Below are 12,149 nucleotides of genomic sequence, written 5' to 3' on the forward strand. Positions count from 1 at the left end.
GACTTATATCTCTGTGACCGCCTGCAGAGGCATTGCAGAACCCTGGCAGGTTGTTTATGAATAACAGTGTGGGGGAATCTTGTTTTAAGAGATTTTAATGTAATTTGTGACTGTGTGTGTGTGTCTCCTCAGTGCTGTGTCGTGTGTACATGACTGTAGACTCATATGTGAGCGTGAGGACACATAGTGAGGTGTCTGTGCAGGAGTTGCTGAGGACTGTGGCAGAAAGACTCGACTGCGCAGAGGACGACATGGTGCTGGTCGCCATCACGTATTCTGAAGGTCTGAACGGGCAGAACGCCATTTATTCATGTCTGTTTTCAAGTTCATTGACACAAACAAAATTAATGGGAGAAAAAGGTGCACGAAAGCTGTGATTGAAAACCAAAATTTTGGTATAAATTTGTTTTCTTGTGCAAACTTTGGATAGTTTTTTAGTTTTTTGGTCAGATATCAGTTTCTGCAAATAAAAAGCAAAACTTTATTTGGATTTATGGAGACATGTTTTCATGAAATGAAACAAAAAATCTATTTATTTAAACGCATATCTATAGACGGTTTCAAAGTGACAACTGCCCTTAACTTCTGGTACACATTTACAAATAATAGAGTGCCTGTAGAAGACTATTTCTGATCTGAGCTAAAGAAGCCGAGAAGAACCTTTAGATGGCTAAACTTGTCTCTCCAAAATGTTGAACTTGGACTGCGATACCAAGCTCAACCGCTAGATATCAATGTACCATATGGTTACTTTAAATGCGACCCAACTACAGGACCCATTAAACCCATGTTTTATTTAACAAAATGAACATGCAACAAAATTCAACAAATCGTTTATTTAATACAATTATTATACAATAAAATAATAATATTCATTAATATTAACATAAATAAACTAAAATATAAATAGTTATATTATTAGACAATAGCCAAACACAGACCAGAAATTAACTGCAGTCCTAGCGCGTGTCCGATAAAAACGGTCTTTAAATAGTTAATTCTGAAAAACTGAAAATAATTTTGGAGTGTTGGATTTTCAAATTTTTCTTGAACACCATGCTGAAGTATTTCCTCTCTAAACTTTTTCCATTGAATTCACTAGAACGGCACTGGATATCAGTGTCTCTCGACTGGACAAACTGTGCCTAGAAACAATACATTAGTGACCTCTTGGGGCCAAAGTAATTATTTCTCTTTTTGTGCCTCACTGCTGTAGCTTCTGTCCGACACTGATGTTCCTCTCTGTCTCTCTCTGTCTCCCTCTCTAGACAAAGTTCTGCTTCAGTCAGAACAGTGTGTGTTCTCCGCTTCACTCAGTTCTGCTGACAGGCTGCACGTCTGTAGAAGGGATCTGACTGAGATCATGGTGAGCATCAGACTGCTGCTCTCTGAAGCACACTTAAAACAGATCTGCTTCACACACTGTAAGCTCAGGACTCTGTCAGTGTTTGTGAATATGTGACAGACAGTTTACCCCAATTGGACACATACCTGTACTTATATCTAAACATCTTATGATGCAACACTATTATGATGTAATGATACATGAAATCGAGCTGGTTGTAATTTCGTTCTCTTATGTGTTGAGTCTGTTTCAGGCCATAATGCCAATACATAATATTTGTGATTCAGCCCATTGTATTATTGTTTTTTATAAATGATCCAGGGCAGGAAGAAATTATTTTGGAAATATCGTTAACGTTATGACCATTAATGTATGTCTACATAGTATACAAGCTCTTATATTTCAAAAGTGTGAGGAGAATGGAGTTTTCAATGACAGGGCCCATTTAAAGCAGTCCAATAACATGCTGTATTTGCCGTAATAGTCAGTGTTGTGTTTTGTCAGAGTCCCTGTACTGATAATGGACAGCAGCGCTCGATAAAGATGCTCAGCATGAACACATGGGATGTAGCCGTGTCTCTAACTAACTGTGACTGGAGTCTCTTCAGTAACATCCATGAGGTGACGTCTCACACACATTTACTTATTTGTCAAATGTGGAAATTCCAAAGACTTCTGTTGTTTTCATACACAGCTGGCTATGAATGCATGAATAATTAAAAGAATGAAGCATTTATATAGCCTATACCTAATGCAGTTTACAATCATACCAAGGGTCTCCTCATCCACCAACCAGTGTGTAGCGTCTACTTGCATAAGGGGACGGCGGCCACCTCACAATTTTTTAAAAGCTTCATTTACTTTGTTTTTTTTGGTGTTTTTACAAATGAGGACGTCTCCACAGGGTGGCTTTGCTCATGTTTGGTTACAAATTTAGTTAACTAACGAAAGTTAACAAGTAACAACTGATAGAAGAAATTCAGTTTAATCTGATGGATCTTCAAGGTTCAAAGGAAATATTTTCAACTTTCACAGCTTTTGTTATACATGTCTTATTTAAATCTAATGGATGGGGCTGGCAATGGAAAGGTCATGGGTTCATACCTTGACAACAATAGTCATTAGGGATGCACCGAAATGAAATTCTTGGCCGAAGCCGAATAATAATGAAATGCTTGGCCGAAGGCCGAAGGCCGAATACCGAACGCGGTGTTTCGCATTTTTTCCATTTATTTTGCCAATTTTTTCACCATTACAATAATTAAATAGTAAAAATTAGCTTTTTACTATTTTGTGTTGCTTTTCAGAGAAATAAATCAAATAACAAAAATATAATTTCAAAATATTTATTTAACACAGAACATTTTTTTAACATTCCAGCAGATATTATACAAACAAAGCACAATATAACTTAAAATAAATAAATTAGTAAAATAAAAAATATATTTTTATTTGGCCATCTTTGAAGCCCCCCTTCTTGAATAGCCTATGTTAGGCCTATAACTGACTGCTGAAAGAATGTAACTCTGTATGTCTACAACAACAAATGTGCATTGAATAGTGCAAAAAATGTGGATGAACCCACAACAAATAAATAACTGTCCTAGACATAAGCCTACTTAGCCTACTTCTTCAGGAAAAGTGGCAGGTTCTTCTTTATGAAAAGTAGCTTCTCTGCTTTCTCACATGAAAGTCGGTTCCTCTTCTCATCGATGACATGAGATGCAGCACTAAACAGTCTCTCGCTGTCGGTGCTTGTGCATGGAGCAGACAAGTACCTGCAGAATAGTTGACATTTTTATTGCAGTTTTCTGACAATTGCTCATTTCAAAACGAAAAATGTCTTCAAGATAATGAAATGGTTGAAACCCAGTGTAGGCCTACTATTTTACTACACTGAAAATAGTAAAATTTTCACAAAATACATAATATAAAATATAGGTAGTAACACTTTACAATGTTTCCTTTTGTTAACATTATTGCTTTAACTAACAATTAGCAATACATTTGTTATGGTATTTATTAATCTTCGTTAATGTAAGATAATAAAAAATATTTAGTTCATGTTAGTATAAGTGCATTAACAATTTTAACAAATAGGCCTGCCACTTTTGATACTTTTTAATTCAAAAATTAAAAATGTGATACTTAATTTTAATACTGTATTAGTAAATGTTAACATTAAGATTAATAAATGCTTTTAATAAGAGTTTTTCATTGTTAGTTAATGTTAAAAAAAAATAGAAATATAAAGTGTTACCATAATCCAAAATATAAGTAAAATCTTAAATTAATTTCCCATACAAGTAGCCTACCTGCGTGCCATCTGCGCCAGGTCGGGAAAGCGGCCTTGATTGGTCCTCCAAAATTCGAGAGGGTTATTGCTCCTGGGGATGGGGACTTCTGAGAGATAACCATCTAACTGTTGAGCGGTTGAGCTTGTCCTCTGTCTTGCAAATGGGTTATTCTCTTGGAGGATCTCATCGAACATGTCAGACAGCGAGACTGTGCGGGGCTCATCTGTAGTACGAGCGCGTTTACTCTCTGCGCTGTTTTCATCTCCTGCGCTGTGCGTCACCTGACCGTCTCCATCACCTAGCGGCTTTCCCAAATCCAACTCGGCCTGGATCATTTCTCGTGTGCGCAGCTTTTTCCCCACATCCAAGTAATGATCTTTATATCGTGGATCAAGCACAGTCGCGATGCAGTACAGGGGTTCTGAGTCCGCCTGACTAAATCGTGTGCTGACAGCTTCCAAGAGCGCACTTTTAGTTGTTTTCACTCCGTGGTCTGTTTCAGCCTCTTTGTTTAAAAGACGCTTTAGTGCTGCAAGTAAGGGTATGACGTCTGCCACAGATGCATCAGATGAGCTTATCTCTTTTGTTATCTGCTCAAAGGGGGCGAGAAGAGAGAGAACGTTCTCGATTAACACCCACTGGTATGCGGTGAATGTCGCGGGCAGGTCATGATCTGCTATGTATGTAGCCAAGACTCGCTTTTGCGCAAAAAGGCTTTCCAGCATATAATATGTACTGTTCCACCTTGTGCTCACATCCTGTTGGAAACGTTTTTGTGGCATTCCGAACTGTTCTTGGATAGATTGTAGGCGCGCATAGGCAAGTGGTGAATGTTTAAAATGGCCAACAATTTTCCTGCCTATCGCTATCACATCTGCTATACTGCGCTGACTCAACAATCCCTCGTTGACCGCCAGTTGAATTGTGTGTGCCATACACCGTATGCCTTTCAGATCGCTATCTTCCATGGATTTAGCCATATTTCTTGCGTTGTCACTGACTACCGCATGCACTTTAGATCGGTCGATACGCCAAGTGTCAAACATGTTGGCGAACGCCTCGGATATGGCTACAGCTGTATGGGACCCTCTAAACTCTTGTGAGTGAAGCACAATCTTTTGTAGCTTGAAATCTGTGTCGATCCACTGCGCAGTTAAACCTAGCATACTGGTGGGGCTCACATCCGAGCTCCAAATATCAGTCGTGAAGCTGAGGGCTGCAATGTCTGTAGCCAAGAGCTCATGGACGTGAGTTGAAACGACGTTATACATCTCAGGTAAGCACACGTCTGAGAAATACCGTCTACTAGGGATGGTGTAACGGGGCTCAATATGGTCTATAAGCCTGCGAAATCCAACATCCTCTACAACAGAGAATGGTTGATCATCCAATGCGATGAATTCCATTATCCTTTTAGTAATACCTTTAGCTTTGGCACTGTCATTGGCAAACTTTTTTGCTTTTTCTAAGAAGTCAGCCACAGATGGAGTGGGTGTTCTAGGACTGGGGGGAGCTACTTTCCTTTTCGCTGCTGCTGTTGCCGTAGCCGCCGCCGTGTCTTTCTCGTACTCTGCATGATGTTCGGGGTGTCTTGATTTTAAGTGATAAATTAAACTTGAAGTGCTGTACGTTTTTGCAGATGCACCCCCTCTGGACAATTCAGCAGAACAGTGTCTGCAAACGGCCGTTTTTGCCTCTTTCTCTGACACTTTAAAGTGCTTCCACACTGCTGACATGTTTGCTGCATAAAGCGCGCGCCTCTCACTCTACGCGGGTTACTATTTGATCGCGTCATTAAAAACGTCATTGTTCGGCAAAATTTATTCGGCCTTTTTACTTATTCGGTTGCCGAACATTCGGTGCATCCCTAATAGTCATTTTTTCCTTAACCCTGCAGCAAGAGCTGGTGTATTTCACTCTGAGCCGTGATGCCAGCGGCGGCCAAACGGTGGCGCTGGAGCAGTTGCTGCAGCGCTGTAATGAGACTCAGCAGTGGGTGATGACTGAGGTGCTGCTGTGTCCAATCCCATGCAAACGTGTGCAGCTCTTCAAGAAATACATCAAAATAGCCGCACAGTGAGTACAAAGATTTCGTTTGTCTTTGGCCAAAATTGAGATTGGGTTTGTTCAAAATATTAACCAGATACACCACTAGATAGAACAGACTAGAAGCCTAAAAATACTCAAATTTCGTTCATGTTCCAGGAAAAACATCTTTAAAGTATGAAAAGTGTGCAAAATAGTTTGTTTTATGTGCCTGAATTGCTTTCATCTCCTCTCTCAGCTGTAAAGCACAGAGGAACCTGAACTCATTCTTTGCCATCATTATGGGGTTGAATAGTCCAGCCGTCAGTCGACTCACTCAGACGTGGGAGGTAAGACAACACCAGAATACATCAGTCTTTCTTCAGCATGAATTGTTTTCCAAAGAGTATTGCTGACTCTGCTGAACCAGATTCATGCGTTGACTTCAGATCTTCCGCTTCTTTTCCTGTCCTCGTTTCAGAAAGTCCCTGGGAAGTTCAGGAAGTTATTCTCCGAGCTGGAGAGCCTGACAGTAAGCGATTGTCTCATCAGAATCTTAACTTTCCCCCCGCTGACTCCCCTCCTGTTCCCTCCTGCTGGAGCGTTTTGGGCTGTTTGTGGCTCATTAGAATGTAACATATGAAGTCATAATCATGTCAGAGCCCCCGGGAGGAAACAGCAGGTGGTGTTAGAGAGGAAGAGATTGAAAACAGACCAGATGGTGTTAGTGGGTAAAATAATTCAAACTGCATCACAAACACGCTCGCACAAATATGTACATGTGACCCCGCAGGACCCTTCTATGAACCACAAAGCCTACAGAGACGCCTTCAAGAAGATGAAGTCTCCCAAAATCCCTTTCATACCTCTACTTCTGAAAGGTACACAAATGACCTTCACAATAAACCTCCAGTCAAGTCATTTGTCTGTCAATGGCACAAAGGGACTGGTTAGAAGTGAGATTGGTGGTGGAGTGAGCCGTTGGTTGCAATTTGCAACTTCACCACTGGATGCCGCTAAAATGTACACCTTGCTCTAGCATTTAAATATTTTTTGCTACTTTTCTGGTCCCACCAGAGTCGTTAAGTTTTCCATGAAGTATACGATGAATTCTAAAGAAATATTTTATCTTTAAACAGATATTACCTTCATTCATGAGGGCAACAAAACCTTTCTGGACAACCTGGTTAACTTTGATAAGCTAGTAAGTAAACAGTAATGCTTATGAAGGTCATTTTATTTGGAAAATGAATGACGGGTCCCAAGTTTCCAGCAGTATCTAACGTAAGATGTTTTTTGCGTGCAGCACATGATAGCAGACACAGTGCGAATCATCAGGCAGTGTCGGACAGATAACATGGGTAAGTCTTCCATTCACACACGTTTGTGTTGAAATTTAAATGGAAAGTGTTATAAGTCTTCCATTGTTTGGATAAAATGACATTCAAACAGTTTTCCTTAACCCCTATACTCCTTATCCCCTGTCTACTATTGCTTGGATAAACAGACATATGTCAGGGCACTCCAACAAAGCAGTTTTATTAGTACTACAGAGTAACAAGAACCTATAACTTTTGAAAAGTAGATATATATAGCCCAGAACTGTCCCTACCTCTAAAAAGTAGTTGCTCAGTTGTCACGGGGATGCAGATTTTCTATGTAATGAGAATGATTTTGCTCTTTTACGTCCATCAGGAAACATGTTGTCCCAGAAAGACAGCGCAGAGGTGAGAACATACATCAATTACCTGCACGTCATTGACAATCAACAAACTCTCTTTGAGCTCTCACACAGACTGGAGCCCAGGACATAAAACTGCTGAGACACAGGACAACATCCATCCTTTAACTCAAGACTGTGATGGATACCTCATGTTGCTATGCGGTGTGTTATCCACTAGGGGGAGACACGCAGAGATCATAGGAAGAGAATATCACACGCCAAAGAAATCAATCTGTCTGCAAGTTCAGTGAGAAACCCATCATGCAAAACTGTGAATCATAAAAGGGAAGTTTGAATTAGTGTCATGGTGGAAACAGAACAATGATACAGTATTCAATGTTTCAATAAGAACACATCATGTTTAGGGTGTAACATGTTGTTATGTACGGCTTGCTTTCACATAGATCAGAACAGATGTCTAGTTGTTTGAGCCAAAAACATAGTAGTTTGAAATTAACTTAATAAGAGGACGTTTTAGTGAATGCCTATTGCGAAAAGGCAAACACATCCTCATTCATATTTTGTGCGATTAGTATGATTGTGCAAAATACAAAACAATGTGATGTGCTTTTAGGTTAAGGTCAACTGTTTGAAATATTTATAGACAATCAGAATAATATGCCTACTGTAAGCATCCGCTACCACAAGCAATGGCAGAACTTTCTTTTAAAGCTGTAGTGGGCATTGGGACTTACGTGAACTATTAGGACATCTTAATTCAAACCTTATAAGAATGCACATCTTAGACATACTGCGGATAACAAATCATAATTTAGTTTGCAGACTATAAAAGAAATAATTTCACACACTTTAGGACTTGCTCTATTAAAATGTCTTACAGCTTGGCTCAGATAACTGTGAACAGCGGTTCTACAGAGACCTTTGTTAAGAGGTGCTTGAAAAAGCATATGTATAGATTTTGTTTATAAGTTGTGCTTTGAGTTGTGAGCATATTTATTTAGCAATATATTTGTTCGGATAGGAACATAACACATTTTAAGCATAAAGAGAAGATGTAAATGTGTTCAGAAGGTCTGCAGGATTTGGCAACGCCATTGATGGACCTATCTGATTTAAAACCGCAAATGCACAAACAGCATTTTTTTTTATAAATAATACTAAAAACAGGCCATAAAGCAATAGTGAGGTGTACGTCACCTCCTGAAACATAATTTAGCAGACTGTAGCTGCTGTTTGCACTAGTTTTCTTTATTTCGATTAAAGAAAAATGAATCCTGTTCTCTGTCTGTCTGTCAGTCTTTGCCTATATTTGTACGGAGTAGAGTTTTTGAAGTTTTGTTTTAGATTTAGTATTTTTATAAATATTTTTAACTTTAATTTGTAGCTTTAGTGTTAATTTTAATTATTTATCTTTTTAAATCGCTATATTCATTTAATTCAATTTATTTTTATTTCAGTTTTATTTGCATTTAATAATTGTAGTGCCTCAAAATTAAACTAAATGAAAATTAACTAAACAAAAAACAGAAAATTTGTCAAAGTTTTTCTTATCTTAACTTATATGTTATTTTATTCAGTTAACAGAAATGTTATTAATATTTTATTGTAATTCAATTCAAGAAATGTTTGAATAATTTTAGTAAGATATAATAACCTTGGTATTGTGCATAGTTATGGTGTATATTTTTTCCTTGTGTGTTTTGCTTCCAAAATCTATTAAGTGAAACATACTGACATCAAGTGGTGGAATATAAACAGGGATAGACAATGAAATTACGTGACAAATATTGCAACAGAAAGATGAGGCTTATGGATTTGTAATAGCCACAACAGTACAGTATAGCTGTTATTTATATGCAGTTTTGATTGGTCGTGTAAATTTGTGTATGCCCCTAAGTGCAAGATGAGTCATCAATATTTTTGTTTTATTCCCAAGACAAAAAAAAAAAAAAAGAGTATAAGAACATGTCAGAATACAGTAGCATATAGATGAACTCTAAGCTAAGATACATTGACTAAAAGCCACAGAACTCCGATTCTGTTTTTCCATCTTGTAACCTGTAGATTTCAGTATGTCCTATTACGAGCATGTTCTCTGATGCAAAAGCTCAATTGGCTTACTGAGCATCTTAGCTTCTTAGAGCGAGGACAAATTGTCTAAACAATTACAGAGGCGTAATGTTCTGGGCCATTATTACCCGCGGTGAACTCGCTGTGGAGGAAGGCAAGACTCCACAGCTTGTGCTAACCTCTCATTTCCCGCTCCGGGTCATATATATCATTTTCTCATCTCCTGACAAGGTCTGCGTCACAGCAGAGAACTATGGAAAGGGTGTACAAACAACCTCAGACAAACACAGCAGTTGTTGTGTGAAGAAATTGAACGTCATCTCAAATACTATTGAAGATCACATCTGTACATTTCATTCCCATGAAATCTAGTTATTTTATCACACAGAGGTTGAGGAAATAATGGAGAAGATGAAACGTCCAAGGTAGACGTGAGATGCATCGCACCGATATATCGGTCTTCAGCATGCGAGGAAGGTCAATGTCAAACATATCAGGATGGTCCATAATCTACTGGAAGTCTCTATTGTGTGATGGCACTTAAAGGCATTTAACTGTGTTTATTCCTACTAACATAATATTTATACGGCATATTAATCTTTCAAAACTACCCATAAAGTTTAAGCACATGCAATTGAAAATGCATACGTTGAACACAGTTTACAAAATGCGTCTATTTCAACCACCCTAACCCTTAAAATATCTTTCAGCATAATATAACAAAATACAGTACAGGCATCTAAGAGTAGAGCTACGCGTCGTGGACCCTCGCTCACACCGACAAAAGCAGAGCCACTCCAGCAAGGATCCACTTTGCAGGTGGGTGTCGTGTTTTCAGACGAAAGTTCCAGATGTACGTGGGACCGCGGCGTTTGGTACGGTACACCGGACACTCGTAGGTGTTCTTCAGCTCCTGCTGGCCAGCCGGTACCGCACGGATGTACAGCACTGGCATAGCTGGAGTCAAGTCCATCAAAACAGCATCTGATAACACTCCTGAGGTGCTGTCCCAACCAGCTCCTGCAGAAAAAAACACACAAAGATTATTTTAGCATGTATCCAACGGGAATGACAAAGAGTATATAAATAATATTTATATTTATTTCATATATATTTATTCTAATAGTTGTATAGTGAATATTCATTCTTCTTTTTAATAAAATGAAACACCATTTTTTTGTCTGAAAAATCAATAAATGAACAACCGTGTCAATGTTTTGTTTGAACATCTTGTATTGCATGTTGTTTTGCGATTTAAAATTGCACTCGGTGTAACATACATTAAGAATATTCTTGTAAACTATACATATTTCATAAATTCCCTTTAAGAATAAAAAACAGCTAAAAGTTCAGAAAACAACAGAGCTTTCACATTTACAGTAAAGAACAATGTAAAGTCGCATAAACCCAGAAGGGGTGTTCAAGACCCTCATATGTAAATAAAAAAAGAAATCACCCTCTATGTAGAGTCCATGGATGTACGCTCCCTCTCGTGGAGGATGCCCATACTCATCCTTGCCTTTCTTAGTGACGTCTACAGAGAGAGTCATTCTGTCTAAAGGCCACTTGTTCTTCTGAGCTATGCTCTGCATGATTGCTGTAGGACAGAATATTGAACACGTTAGCTAGCATACAGCCCATTTTCATGGTGTTTTAAAGCAAGTTAAAAATGATTAAATGTCTGGTCATTGAAATTCAATAAAATACAGCCCTAAATATTATTTGGAAACGCTTAAACTAAAGGAAAATAAGAAATGTAAATATTTATTTATAACGCCACATTCACCAAACTCAGTCATGGTATCACACCTTTGTACCATAATACCAACAAAAACTTCCCTAAATAAATAAAAACTTCATAAAAAAAAAAAAATGAAATAAATTGATATTATATAAATATATATATTACTTTCCTTATATTATGTTATGTTTTATATTACTGCGGTACATTTGAAACCTTGTATCTTCATATTTTTTGTCATAAATTATTACATATTACTTTATGTTTGTCACTAGGTTTTGTACTAACTAATAAAAAGTATTTAAAAAATCATTGTCAACTTTAAAATGTAATCATTTAAAAATCAAGTGTTTTTCCACTTTCTGAAAAACGTCTTGGTTACGTATGTAACCTCAGTTCCCTGATGGAGGGAACGAGACGTTGTGTCGAGAACGACAGATGGGGTTCGCCCTTGAGAACCAATCAACTCTGACTACTATAGAAAAGGCCAATGAAATTTGGCGAATGCAATTTGCATGCCGGGCTCCGCCCCCGGAAATCCGGTATAAAAGGAGGCCGGCGTGCAGCATTCACTTACCTTTGTTCTGAAGAGCCTGAGACCTCTCAAACTGCAGCAGAATACGATACGTGTTCGTGGCATAAGGGACACAACGTCTCGTTCCCTCCATCAGGGAACTGAGGTTACATACGTAACCAAGACGTTCCCTTTCTGTCGGTCTCTCGACGTTGTGTCGAGAACGACAGATGGGGTTGCCTATGGAAAACGCCACAACGCTGTATCGCGTCACAATCTCTAGCGAAGCGACGGTAACAAGCCTGGGCGTGTCATCTCGAAGCTTTCGTGAGACTGTAACCTTCCAGTGTGGTGGTCGGGGGGTTCCAGAGCTTTCTTGGAGAAAGATGGGTACAGCCCTGACCGGTAACTTTCACGGACGGGGCCTTAGCTCTCTATAGGCGAGAGGCCGTCCAGATCAGTTTACACCGGGT

At 38.7% G+C, this 12,149-nt stretch overlaps 3 protein-coding genes across 4 annotated transcripts in view; 1 reads left to right on the plus strand and 2 right to left on the minus strand.

Annotated features, from left to right (window-relative positions):
* The window catches only part of rapgef5b (Rap guanine nucleotide exchange factor (GEF) 5b), a 47,556-nt gene extending 38,928 nt beyond the window's left edge, over positions 1 to 8,628 (plus strand). For both annotated transcript variants that reach the window (XM_056762518.1, XM_056762519.1), the window contains 10 exons: positions 133 to 282; positions 1,269 to 1,366; positions 1,850 to 1,966; positions 5,540 to 5,718; positions 5,927 to 6,017; positions 6,149 to 6,199; positions 6,461 to 6,548; positions 6,807 to 6,871; positions 6,974 to 7,028; positions 7,363 to 8,628. In XM_056762518.1, the coding sequence (XP_056618496.1) occupies positions 133 to 282; positions 1,269 to 1,366; positions 1,850 to 1,966; positions 5,540 to 5,718; positions 5,927 to 6,017; positions 6,149 to 6,199; positions 6,461 to 6,548; positions 6,807 to 6,871; positions 6,974 to 7,028; positions 7,363 to 7,481 (1,013 nt within the window). In that variant the 3' untranslated portion in view covers positions 7,482 to 8,628. The remainder of the gene's footprint in view (positions 1 to 132; positions 283 to 1,268; positions 1,367 to 1,849; positions 1,967 to 5,539; positions 5,719 to 5,926; positions 6,018 to 6,148; positions 6,200 to 6,460; positions 6,549 to 6,806; positions 6,872 to 6,973; positions 7,029 to 7,362) is intronic.
* On the minus strand, positions 2,010 to 5,533 carry LOC130432917 (zinc finger BED domain-containing protein 4-like). The gene is made up of 2 exons (XM_056762520.1): positions 3,661 to 5,533; positions 2,010 to 3,123 (listed from the first exon to the last, which is right to left on the minus strand). Exons 1-2 carry the CDS (start codon positions 5,376 to 5,378, stop codon positions 2,970 to 2,972), a joined length of 1,872 nt encoding a protein of 623 aa, XP_056618498.1. The 5' UTR covers positions 5,379 to 5,533; the 3' UTR covers positions 2,010 to 2,969.
* A 676-nt stretch (positions 8,629 to 9,304) lies between the features above and the next one.
* The window catches only part of LOC130432651 (dynein axonemal heavy chain 11), a 73,586-nt gene continuing 70,741 nt past the window's right edge, over positions 9,305 to 12,149 (minus strand). The window contains exons 82-83 of the mRNA XM_056762126.1: positions 10,878 to 11,018; positions 9,305 to 10,441 (exon numbers count right to left, since the gene is read on the minus strand). Of these exons, the coding sequence (XP_056618104.1) occupies positions 10,194 to 10,441; positions 10,878 to 11,018 (389 nt within the window). The 3' untranslated portion in view covers positions 9,305 to 10,193. The remainder of the gene's footprint in view (positions 10,442 to 10,877; positions 11,019 to 12,149) is intronic.

The sequence above is a fragment of the Triplophysa dalaica genome, chromosome 12 (genome assembly GCF_015846415.1).
Source record: "Triplophysa dalaica isolate WHDGS20190420 chromosome 12, ASM1584641v1, whole genome shotgun sequence".
NCBI classification, from domain to species: domain Eukaryota; kingdom Metazoa; phylum Chordata; class Actinopteri; order Cypriniformes; family Nemacheilidae; genus Triplophysa; species Triplophysa dalaica.